Below are 12,986 nucleotides of genomic sequence, written 5' to 3'. Positions count from 1 at the left end.
ATATTAATAATAAACTGGAAAAACTTGTAAATTTATTTCCTAAACAAATTGGGAATTGTATTAATTCCTAAACTAATATTGTGCCTCAGATACCGAGAATTAGAACCCTGTATATATGCTAGAGGTGTCAATTCATATGATGAAAGAAGTTTGAATTAAATCTTTTCCTCTAAACTGCCTCTGTTTTCTTTGTGCTTTAGAGCTTCCAGCAGAAGTGAATCAGAAAACAGAGGGTCCTCCAGAAGAGACATACCCCAAGCTGCTACCTCATTCTAAAGGCCCATTGCAAATGGACTGTTCCCAGCAGAATTTAACACAGGAAGTGGAGGGAGACAATTCTGACACTAAGAACAGCTCAAAAGCAACACAAAATAAGGGCACATGGCCAGCAGAGAATAACTATACAAGTTCTGTATCTCAGAGTTGTCTAGGTGATATTGCAACAGTTATGGAGAGAGGACCAATGCCTGAAAATGATGCTATAGGTGAAGGGTCATCTGGTGGCACTGAAGAGAAAGGTGTACCTGCTAATATAATAGAAAAGCCTGGTTGCACAGGAGGTGGAAATCTGCTAGAAGCAACTGTGCCTTGCATGGGACAGAGTACGAGTACCCCTGCTAGTGTGGATGGAAATCCAATAGGGGGCACTTCTAGCCAATTTGGCCCTCTTTATATGCCCAATATGGAATATCCAAATTCAGCCACACAATACCACATCAGTTCAGGATTTCAGGGTTTTAGTGCTATAATGGGAGCAAAACCCCTTTCAATATCTCATTCACGTTTTCCTGCTCGGGGCTTTCATGCTAGCAACAGTTCCCATGGCACTTACCCTCGCTATCGTTCTCACCAGGGAGTGCCATACCCTTACCATCCTCAGCCGCCTCCTTATCATCACTACCAGCAGCCTCCTTACTATACTTGTCCACAAGGTTATTCAGACTGGCAGAAGCCTTTCCCTCACCCATCAAGCCCCACTGGGCATTCACCTACCCAGTCCCCTATGGCCAGACCACCTTTCTCAGACAGAGGGACAGTGGGAAGTGGCATGCAAAACTGTGAAGTGCTTAGCGCCACTTTGGCTTCTCCAAATCAAATAGACATAGCAGGCACCAAAGAGGATTCAGCCAACGGACAAGAACTGTCCCTTGAATCTGAGAAAGCAGAGGAGCCCCAAGAAAGGCCTGAGAGTCCCAAAGAATTCCTTGATCTGGACAACCATAACGCCACAACCAAGAGGCAAAGATCAGTTGCGGCAGGAGAGTATTTGTACGGCACTTCCTTGCCATCTGTGAGTTCTTCTGCATTTGGATTTGGCCCTTTCCCACCCCATGGCATCATGCTGCAAACCGCATCACCATATGCATCACGACATCCAGCCTCCCACTTCCAGGCCAGAGGTTATGGGTCAACAGTGAATGCTCACTTGTCACATCATCAAGCTGCCAGTCAATCCAATGGTCTTGCTCATGAAGGACCTCTGTACCGTTGTCAAGATGAGAATGTGGGACACTTTCAGGCCTTAATGATGGAACAAACAGGACGTGGAACTAATCTGGGAGGGCAGCGTACAGATATGTACAGAACACCAGGGTACGTGTGGATACGTATGTGTTGTTACTAAATGTAATTTTTTATTAACTGTCATTATTTAAAATTTCAGTTATTTATAATAAATTATTAAAATGCTACCAGTAAGTTAAAACAGTATTTTTAAAAACAAAATTTAAAACTTGAGAGAAACGAAACAAAAATGAAGCCAAAAATATTCATACGGGGAAAGCCGTATTAAGAGATAGGTCTTTAAAAGGAACTAAACAATGGAATTACAGGCATCATTACCAGCAGGAGATCACAAGTAGTGGTCACATAATATGTTGCCTAACAACCATGGCAAAAAAGGTTGTAAAATTGAAAATGGTTACATGATGCCTCATTTCATGACCACACCGCTTAACAACAAATTTTCTGGTCCATATTGCGATTACCTGTATAGAGGTCACTTAAACAATCCTCTATGAGTGTGTTTATATTTTGCTTCAGAAATATATAATCTGTCTTATGAAGATGGGTGTTCAACTTTTTGATGTTGTCTAGTTCGGAACTCCAATGGCCGCCTTGGGTTTTGTGTGGGATGTTAAATAACATTGGAGACAAAATGGAACCTTGTGACAGCTTGCAGCATAGCTGCCAGGATACAAAGTCATACTGACAAAACACTATTTTATTGAGACTGTCCTCAGAAGTTGCAGTGGAACCACTAAATACAGTGTCCTCCATTGTAAAAGAAAGTTCAAGAGAATATCTTGACACACGAATTAAAAATTGATGAGCGATGAAACAGGTTAATCTGTCTCATTTCTGCTGGAAATTTTAACACATGGCCATGCCTTAATTATTTTTGGATTAAAGATACTTATGAAAAGGTATGTGGTTACTATAGTTCTTTCTCTGTTTTCTCTGATTTCAGAATTCACATACATCAGCCACAAACTCCATTCCCAAAGGTGCCTACGTCAACAACACTGGAAGAGCTGCAACCACGAAAGCCACCAGCATTGCCTCTAGATCAAGCAAGTACAAGTAAACAATAGCGTTTAGAAGATAGTGTCTCCTTATGAAAAATTTGAGATTCCTAGTTATCTTAAGTGGGAAGTAAAGATCAACTTGCATGCATTTTGCTAAGGTTATTAATCTAGTAAATAAGATGCTTTCTAGATGATATGCGATTGATTGATTGAATGTATCATCAAGTTGGTGTTGACTCTTAGCTACCATATACAGTGATGCCTAAAAGTTTGTGAGCTCTTTTTGAATTTTCAGTATTTTTGCTAAATATAACCAAAAACACGAGAACCCAGTTAAATGAATTAAAAACATTGTACTTGTTCATTTATTTATTGGGGTAAATGATCCAAAGCCAAAGGTATACATTTGTATGTGATTCCAGTCTATCTCTGTTCACTGATGCCTAAGATGTCCCTGTATAATTGATTCACATGATCTTTCTCTGTGTTGAACATTTCTATGTTTGTGCTTCTTATGTTCCATTTCCCACTTTGCAGCTTTGGTTTTTCTTTCCTTGCATGGCAACATCATCAATTAGACAATCCCAAAGGTTTTAATCTAGCCTCATCATAAACACCATTAGTACTATGAAAAGCCCTCGGTCCTCCCTCAATAGCATGTTGCCATCCAAACTGAGAAACCCATAATTTTGTGTCATTATTAATCATATTTCCTGTCCATGTGTTTTCTTGGTAAAGTATAGGAAAGATTTACTATTTTGTAAAATTACGGTTTTACTGTTATCACTAAAGTAATCTTCCATGCCCAGTATCTTCTATATCGTTGCAACTCAACCTAGGCACCTGCTTGTTTAACTGAGCAGTTGAAGTGCCTTACATACCTTATGTGACCCTGCTGGGATTATCTACTCCAGAAGCTACTGTTTTAGTAGCCAAAACCAGACAAATCAAACATGCTCACAAATTTGTGTTGTTACATAGTATCCTTTTAATTTTTTCTTTTTATTTTCATGTTTTTAATCTTTCTGAAACTTGTACTAATTGCTTTCATTTATCTTTTCTAGAGCTAATCTAAGGAAGAATACACAGAAGATAGAGCCACATATGAATAGATATGGACAAAGGGAGCATCCTTTCTATTCTTACCTTCTTTCCTAGCATCATCTGGCTTCCATGGTCCTGTGCAACATAGTGTCCAATTGACAGTGGAATTGTCCCGAATCTGAGCCAGCAGTATGCCTGTCACAAACAATCCCACAGCGAATCAAGAGAGAGGGTCTCAAATTAGGGCTTTGTTTCTGATCAGAGGGTTTATTTCATTCAGGGTTTAAGGAAAGTTTGAAGGACTTGAAACTTTCATTAACTGCTAAAACTCAGGTATATTTTTCAGGGTGAAAGACTGGAGATAGAGGATAATACTTGTATTAATATGTGTGCTTGGAATGGAATCCAGTTTACAGGTTTTTTTTAACCTATTGCCTTTAAAAAAACAAAAGAAAAAATTCTGTTTGTGAATGTATTGTACATGATTAGGATTGAGATGGTAGACTCAACAGGTGCAAGCATAGCAGTGGGAAGATCAGAAGATGTTTACAATCATGTCACACTGTTTTTGTTTTTAAGAAGGTAGATGTAGAAAATGGCAAAACTCTTCCTCTACAATGTGATAGTGCTGCCTATTGGTAGTTTGGATTTGAGGAATACTTACTAATGGATCACATTTATTCAGGAGAAAGCACAGTGTTAGATCTCCTGCCCATGGATTGTGTGCAAGTACTGCTGTAGGAAGAAAGGAACTGGATTGAGATTTTTATGTGAGACGTAGCATTTGTTTCATCATTTCCAAGGTTCCCCTGTATGCCAGTAAATATTGAAACCATTGTCTCTAAAATCCTAAGATAGGAAGAAATCTTGCAGAAGCATCTTTAGTAAAGCCCAAGTGATATTAATATTAGATAAAAATGATGCATGCTAAACTATCTGAGTGTGATTGGCTCCATGTTCTGATTAGGGCATCTCAGAAATAGATCTCCATTTAAATTTCAGCGTTATAAGAGGAACCAGATACGCTTTTGGGGACAAACAGCATTTGACTCTATGTATGGGTATTGAAGCATGTATGCTAGAAGAGATGAAAATAAAACTATGAAATCACCTGTAGATTCACACAGTTCATTTAATAATTTCAGATATCATAGGACAGCTTACACATTAGCTCAGATTTTTACAAATAAGTTTCTGAATCAACCAATGAATTGGAGTTTGGTGGCCAACAAATCTAAGTAAATAAATAATAACAAACCTAGTTACAAACAGTTTATAGAAAATCTGCCAAATACATCGTGCTATAAGCAAAAATAATAATAGTAGCATTGTAGATTTATATGATAATACTTGCATTTGTTACAATGATATTAACATTTCAGTGTGATTGCTTGAAATGATCTAATATGGTGCTTTGCTCTAACTTAATGAATCTGAAAAGATAAACACTTCTCCCAGAGATTATTAAAATGTTCTATTAACATATAATTTTTCCATTGTTAAGTGGATTTTAATAAGGATACGGGGTAAGACAGTGCTTGTCCTCATCTCTTAGCCCCTACTGTTCCCACTGTTCATGACTAAATGGAAAAAAAATCCAATATTTATTTGGGTTTCTCTGCTGAGTTCTACCTGGAGTGACTTTATACCAAACATGAAAAGCAATGCAGAGATGAGAAAAATGCGCTCTGTCCCATCCCTTTTGCAGTCCCAAAACCAAATTAAAGAAAAGCAAATTCACAGTCATAACCAGTTAAGAACAACTAGCATCTTGTCTGCTAAGCAGCTAATACAACTGTTAGGGGCAGTAATTTTCCTAGGAACATATTTAAAGAAACAGGTAGACATACAGAAAGACAAATATCTTTTCTTGCATATACCCTATTCAACCCATGTAACTTCGGTATGCAAATTATTTTTAATTATTTTACCAATTTCTAAGAAACTAAAAAGAATAACCTAATTTTATAAATTGGCAGGTGAAGAATGTATAAAACTGATGTAAGACTTCAAAGAGCCCATCTTTAGTTAGCATTCTAAAGCATTCTGTTCTTCCATTTCATCTCTTCTAGTATGTTAGTTTGGAAACATTTCAGAGGCATTGTGTTCTAATCTCTGAAACAAATTGATTGGTTCTGGGGCATGCTTAGAAAGGGAAGACCCAACTGCCCGAAACAACAAAGCAAGGTTTTGGTTGTGAAAAGTCTGCAATCAGCTTATCTGGGTGAACTTAAAACCATCCCTTCCTAAACATTTTAGGATTACAGTGTAACCTGTTATATCTGTAAGCATCTGATTTTTAGTTCCTCCTAGGAGCCAATGAATTAGGATTTTGTCTTTATTTCGTTCAAAAGGTTTGCTTTTCAAATAATAAATTATCTTGTACAGTCAAGATCAATGAATAACACAGCTAGAGCTTGTCTGATCATGGGTTCAGGCCTTATGCTTGCTGTGATGAAAGAGCCATCTACTGCAATAATCTTCTCACTCCAACCTATCTGGGTCTGCTTACCAGTTAGATGGGGTGCAGAACATTTCACTTGTGCAAGATCTTTGCTTTTCATGTGGAAATATATTTTTTTAAATCCTGTTTGCTTTTCTCTAACCTTTGGGAATAGAGTATGGTAAAAAATAAGATTGTGGGATCATTTAGAATAATGCTTTTCAAAATGAAAAGTCTTGGTGATTAAAGTTGTCCCATGTAATCACTACTTGAAATGTGCTTCACCTCTGCTCTCCAAAATAGCTACTTACATATTAGCATTTTGAGGGTTTTTCCTCCTTATTCATGGTTAGAATTTTAAAATAAACCTTTGGTATTACTTACCAGCAGTAGTATTTTGTAAGGTATATATGTTTTACTCCAACTGGCATCTATTCAATAGTGATTATTGTCAACGTCAAGTTAAAAGTTCTCTTTTATCAAGAGGTGGCTGTTAATTTAATGAGCTTTGAATTCTATACTTTTGATGAAAGAGAATAATGGTAAAGTAGTTTACTTTTCTTTGATCCCAAATCAGGATTTTTTGACTTTCAAAGAAAAAGAATTTATTATGTTATATAGATGCATAGACAGATTATTCCTTTGTTAGTACATCATTCTGAACCTATTTAATATTATTACCATTTTGCTCAAAGGTTTCTCAGTGTGTCAATGTTACAATGTGTTCTATGTAATTAGTCCCACTGCATCTTTCTTCAAACAAATTTTAAGTAAAGAGCCTTAAGAAAAGCATTCTTAAACACCAGAGAATGTAATTAGTTTTTTGCTTGAATTCAAAGTCTGCCTAGCACAGGTGGAAGGAAATAGGAAGAAGGCCCAATTTCTGGGTTCTCTTGAGTTTTCACCAAATTATGCCCTGTAGTGGCCTTTATAAGAGTTAAGGAAGCTGGAACTTTCTTTCCTCACAATGAAGTGTGAGCATTATATAACACATCTTTTAATGCTCACTTTTACTATGTTCCAGTTTTTAAAGAAAGTATAAACTATTTCCCCTGATTTGGACGCAACTTCCTGTATGTTTAAATTTGCAGTGAAATTATGAGGTAGTGATAGAAGGTGACAGTTTATAATGTCAGATTAGGCAGGCACTCTGGGGAACATAGATATGTAGAAGCACATCAAAATGGGATGTTTAAATTCTACCCTGAAAATGGAAGAGAGGAGATTCCAATAAGGAGACTTTAGTAGCAGGTCTGCGTGAATACATATGCCAGTGACACAGATAATTTGACAAGTGCACATAAGAGAAAGATGAGAACATTCATCTTGATACTCCCTGTGAGCTTCAAGGGTGCTTGAAAGCAGTGGTGGGTTTGAAAGCCTAGCATATCTGAATGCATAATTTCCTCACCGTACTATGCATCTGAAAGAAAAGCTGTTAGCCTTCTCTTTACACTGAGATTCAAAGACATATTTTAGCTGCTAAAGCCAGCTAAAATCTTAGAACCAGATGATAATCTTTTGAGTCAGAGGAGTTCTTATTAAGAAAGGTTTTGTCAACCATTTGCTTTGTCATACTTTTAAAGAGAACTTAGATGCTGATAAGCTGTAAAAAGATAGAACAATTATGTATCTTGATCACAGATCTGCCAGGTGTAATTGGCGGGTTCTACAGTGCAGAATTCATTCAGTCCTGGATATCAAGAGAATAGCCGTTACTTCTAAGGCAGCCTTTCCTAACTGATGTTCTCAAGTTTTATGGAGCTATTATTCCGAGAACTTCCTAATCGGCATGGCCAAAAGTCCCAATTTGGAGGAAGGCTGCTCTACATGATCAATGATGCCATCAAAATAAGACAAAACCTTTATGTCCTTTATATTTATTTATATATACCTTTACATTTAGCCATCATCTTAGCTGAACATAAAATATAAATTTTTCACTAACCTGCAACTTCATTTAAATTATATCAGATTCTAAATATTGTGAGAATTATTCATTCTCCCAAGAAGTATAAATTGCAAGTTAGATATAATAATTCACTATGACCTGCTTATTCTGGTATTTTGCTTTTTCACAATAGTTTGATGCTACAACCTAGAAGAATTACTTAGCAACAAAGCACAACAGTAATGCTGCTTTCTCCTGGTTTACTTAGGTACCTGAAAAATTTAAATTAAACCTGAAAAATTTAAATGGGAAGCATTTTGTAAGATTCCTAAGGTTATAAATTAGATTTGGCAGGTATTAGTTGAACATCATTGGAAATAATAACTCTGAAATAGAAATATTTTTTTCTCCACACGTTCTACATTTTTAAAGTATCCAGTTGTTCCATTGTTAATTGTCTTGTTTCTTTTTATCTGCACAGCTAAATTTTTCCATCCTAAATAAAAGGAAAAAGGGTTTTCTAATTGGGAGGAAAAAACAAATGGAGGCCAGTTGTTGGAAAATATTTGTGGTATAAATGTCTATATTCTGATTTTGAGCTGGCAATGTTTTATCAATCATAACCATTCCTAAAATATTGTGTATTGGGTCAAGCATTGTATGGGTAGAAAGGGGCTATTTTATTGTAATTAAGATTGTAAAGAATGTAATTTGTCTGTTAAAGTCAGAGAAAGGGAATGTTTCTTTTTATGAATGCTAGCGTCTAGATAATGTTTTTGGTCTTGAAAGCCTTGCACATCAAATCCCAGTCTCCATGAAGCATCAACACAATTTTTAATCTACAGAACTATGAGTCATTATTGTAAGAGATCCCTCACCATCAAGCTGTGAAAATATCTAACAAACCCTGGCAAGAGACTGACATAGTCTGGGCTATGCACAACAATGAACTTTCCACCCACCACAGAATGAACTTGTGTTGCAGAAGCTACCATCAGCCCATTCTTTAGAGACTTAACATCATGGATGAAAGGAACGGTCCCCATATCTTCCTTGTATTTATCACCTGGAGCTCAGGTACCTCATTGCTCCTGAAAAGCCCTGATCAATTCCCTTGTCCATGGATTATAGTATCAGGGATCCTTTCTTTCCTCTTTGGAAACTGCAAAGAGCTAGGTTTGAACTTTCCTGGTCAATACTGGAAAAGGGAATACTATTTATTTTTATATTGTTTATATTTTCTCTTGTCCTACTGATTCTCTGGCAGTCACAGTTACCTCAATAGCTAGTTTAATAATGTGTGTTTGAATAATTTTTAAAGGTTCCTTTTTTAAAAAAAAGAGTTTTGATCTTTAGAGATCTGTAGATTTTATTTCCATAAGAATGTGTTATTTTGTATAAAATATGTTCTTAAAATAGTATGTGGTCTGTGTGTATCTGAGAGAGAGCGTGGGGAATGGGGATGAGAATCTCTAGGAACATTAAACAATAGCTTTATGTAAATCAGAGCAATAGTTTGTCTCGCCTTTATCTCTAGAGACTGGCACCGTCTCTAGATTTTCAGGCAGTAGTTTTTACTAAAGAAGTTACTTTAGATAATTTTGCCTGGAGTGGCTGAGAATTAAATCTGGGAATTTTTTTTTTAATACAAAGCCATGCGACTTATTACTGAACTACTAGATCTGTATTATTGGGAAGTTTTATTTGGCCACTTGAGTGATAAAATCCTGCTATAATATACTTACTAACTTCTGTCCTACAACATGCAGGTGGTATGGTGTTGATAATTTTAGAGTAAATTGGAAATTTCTTAACATTGTCAATCACTTATTCAATGCAGGATTTGCAAGAGAGCAACTAGTGCTGTTTTCTATACTGGATCAAGGCATTATTTTCATCAGACATAGATGTGGATGTAATTGTTTTTTTATTTTAGGGAATTATTAGTTTTGCCCTTTCCAGGAGGTAAAATGATGCAAAGGCTAGAATAGCAAAGCTAACCCAACTATATACGCCTATACCATCTTTGTTTCAGTTAGTATTTTGATTGTCCTTCAAAATATATTCTTTTAGCAATTATGTTGAGTGGTCTATAAAATACCATATGAAAAATCTTTAATTTCAGCAGATTTGTGTGACAAATAGATAATTATAATACCAGTTTGCAAAAAGAAAACCCCAAAAGTGCTCTGAGTTGGAAAGTTCCTGCAGAATGAAGAAAAGGAGGGGGACATTTTGAGGGGAAAAAATCACCACAACAGGAACTGGGAATGGCTTCTGATAAATTAAATCTTAAACATGAGGTTTTTTTTTTTTTTTACTCTGGAGAAACAGCACCCAGCATCCATTCAGGAAGACTTAACAAGGAAGTAACGGGAATGATGATTGTTTAAGCCGGGAATGATGATTGTTTAAGCCATAGCATGTTTATCTTTTGCGTAAAGTAACCAAAGAGATCTGTAATATTCAGCTGCCTTGGCAAAGTTGCCTATGGCAATGATTCCTTTCCTGTTGGGTGGAGCAGCCTCTGCCCCCCTTCTTTAGCAGCCCAGCCAGCAAATCACGTGCTGTCTCCTTTTTCCCTTTCCATTGTAGAGCCTAGGGACTGTAAAAAGTCTAGGGACTGTAAAAAGTTTGCAATCTTTTTTTTTTGGCCAGTGCAAGAATTCTGTGCCTGCTTGGCATAGTAATAGGAGTGGTCCATAGCCCTTCATTAGCATAGAGCGGGCATTCATCAGTTCCCCCAAAGAGTCTTTTTCTTCAAAAGAAGCCTTACCAATGAATGCATTTCCCACACACTGATATTAATACAAGCTGCTGTTAAAAGGTGTCTTCTCTCTGCTGTAAGGACTCCTTTCAGAAATCACATAGATTCACTCTGGATCTGTTGTTGCCGAAGATCACTGATTGAAGTGGAACTCCGACTATAACTGGCTTGCTCTCCTATCTATGCAATCAGGACCAAAAGGTTTTATTGTGAATTTCTTTTCCACCCACACAGCAGCTGACGATAATGAGAAATTTCTGCATTGGCTTTTCTAGCCAGGTATGGTATGTGGAAACGTTCGCTATAGCAATTAGCTCCATTCCATCAGATGCTTCCTATTATTAGTTAAGATCAAAACACTTGTCAGATCTTGTCCAATTATTAACATCAGACCTATGATTAATAGGAATTGAGAGGAAACAATTAGCTTTAGAACAGGGTTGACAACTGTTTTGTACTTACAACCGTTTTGTACTTCAGGACCATGTTTTTTTAGGGAGCGGGGAGAGTTACTATGAGTGTGTTCATTGGTGTCACAAATTCTTTTTTTTCCTGGGGTCTTGTGGAGCTGTTGCTTGCTTTTTTACACTTTTTTTCAAACTTATGATTTGCATTCTTAAATATTACCTGCATAACTGCAGGTACTTGTCCAGGCAATCTCTGAGAATCAATCTCTTGAAGTGGGGAAAAGGACAATCTTAAATAACATGTATGCATATAGATTTGAGAACCATCCTATAGGTTCCAAGTCCTGGATTAGCAACTACCAATAGATTTAACAGAAGAATATTTGGCCTTTACCAAAACTGATTAAAATCCATCCTACATTATTTTGGACAACTAGACTATTCCTCAATTGTCAGATAAGGGTCACATTTATGCTGAAACCTTCAGTTTGCTGTTAATCTTAAAATTCTCACTTTTTATAAATGATTCTCATGAATTAATTTCAAAAAGGTTGTTTTCTCATCCTCATTTTCATTTTTTTAAAAATATCTACAATACACTAAATACAGAAGGAAAAACCTTAGACACATCTGTTAATAGCTAAATGCAGTCTATTGTTTACTAGAAGGAAAATAATTTCAAATACAAATATTCAAAAAAAGCAACATACTAAAATCCATCTTACCTCATTTAAACATTATTGATTAAACTTATAACTATTTCTTCACACAATGGCCTTTGAGCAACATAATTCAAGAAAGACAAAATTACTTGAGATATATCTCAAAGGATTTCAAATGAAAATTATTTGAAAGTGGTAAGATTGTGTATCAGTTTCAAAAGTGTTTTAGTGGTTAATCTACTTTTGACTTCAATCTTTGCAAGCTGAGGAGAAAGTAGCTAACATGTTCTTGGATAACTTTATACTTACAACATCTCATTTCAATGCTTTTTTTAAAATTAAAAATATTTTAAATAAATTTACAAAATTAAAACTATGGTAATTAAAATCCCCAAAAAATTTTTAAATGAAATATTTCAGTTGTGTAACAACAAGGTATAGAAACAATAAAAAGAATATGTTTAGCCTCTTGGAAGACTGTGTGGATTGATTTTGTGAACAGATCCTGCTTGATGGGAGAGGGGCATCTTGTGCTATACTCATAGCACAAAATGTTTTAGATGCACCATGCCCAAACATACCATATAATTAAAGCCTGTATTCTATGCAGACTAGCTGATGCAGTGGCTGGTATCTACCTTTAAACACTGCTATGTTTCTTAAATGTTACTAAAATTGTAATACATTGCTATTCTTAATGCTGATGAGGAGCCAGGTTTGGAAGCACTGACTTTCTAAGTCCACCAGGAGTTGAAATAGGTTGGTACAAGTTTCTTTTTCTCCTTTTTTCGTACTTCTAAGTCCACTCAACCCCTTGGCTTTGGGTATATGCAAAATAAAAACAAGGATATCAAATATCAAAACAGCAGAAAAGGAAAGTCACTCCTGTGGAGCAAACATCCACCAAAAAATCTATAACCTTGCACTCTAGCTCAGAACCTGAAGAAAAAAGCTTGGTATTTAAGGTATACTTAAATAACTAGCGACTATGGCAGCAAAGGTACATCTCCAGGTGCATCTGGTTCCTGTCCGGAGACATTGCTAAATTCTGTCCAATCTTATTGAATAAGAAACAGGAGAGAGATTGTTACTCAAGTAGTTAAAACTACAGTATATGCCTCATAGGTGACTAGCACCTTGATTTGTATCTGGAAGCCTACTGGTCACTAGTACGGCTTGCAGTGGAAGAATGCATTGTGCACTAGCTATTTTTGAGTTGTCTTCAAGGTTAGACCCTTTGCACT

General features: G+C 36.2%; 1 protein-coding gene across 1 annotated transcript in view; it reads left to right on the top strand.

Annotated features, from left to right (window-relative positions):
* The window catches only part of CECR2 (CECR2 histone acetyl-lysine reader), an 81,196-nt gene extending 73,295 nt beyond the window's left edge, over positions 1 to 7,901 (top strand). The window contains exons 17-19 of the mRNA XM_087722890.1: positions 201 to 1,593; positions 2,471 to 2,573; positions 3,593 to 7,901. Of these exons, the coding sequence (XP_087579016.1) occupies positions 201 to 1,593; positions 2,471 to 2,573; positions 3,593 to 3,598 (1,502 nt within the window). The 3' untranslated portion in view covers positions 3,599 to 7,901. The remainder of the gene's footprint in view (positions 1 to 200; positions 1,594 to 2,470; positions 2,574 to 3,592) is intronic.
* Positions 7,902 to 12,986: the final 5,085 nt, after the last annotated feature.

This window comes from Thamnophis sirtalis, unplaced genomic scaffold, assembly GCF_051295495.1.
Source record: "Thamnophis sirtalis isolate CommonGarterSnake01/CBP01778 unplaced genomic scaffold, rThaSir2_p1.2 scaffold_9, whole genome shotgun sequence".
Lineage (NCBI taxonomy): Eukaryota > Metazoa > Chordata > Lepidosauria > Squamata > Natricidae > Thamnophis > Thamnophis sirtalis.
This window is presented reverse-complemented; position numbering and strand designations above follow the sequence as displayed.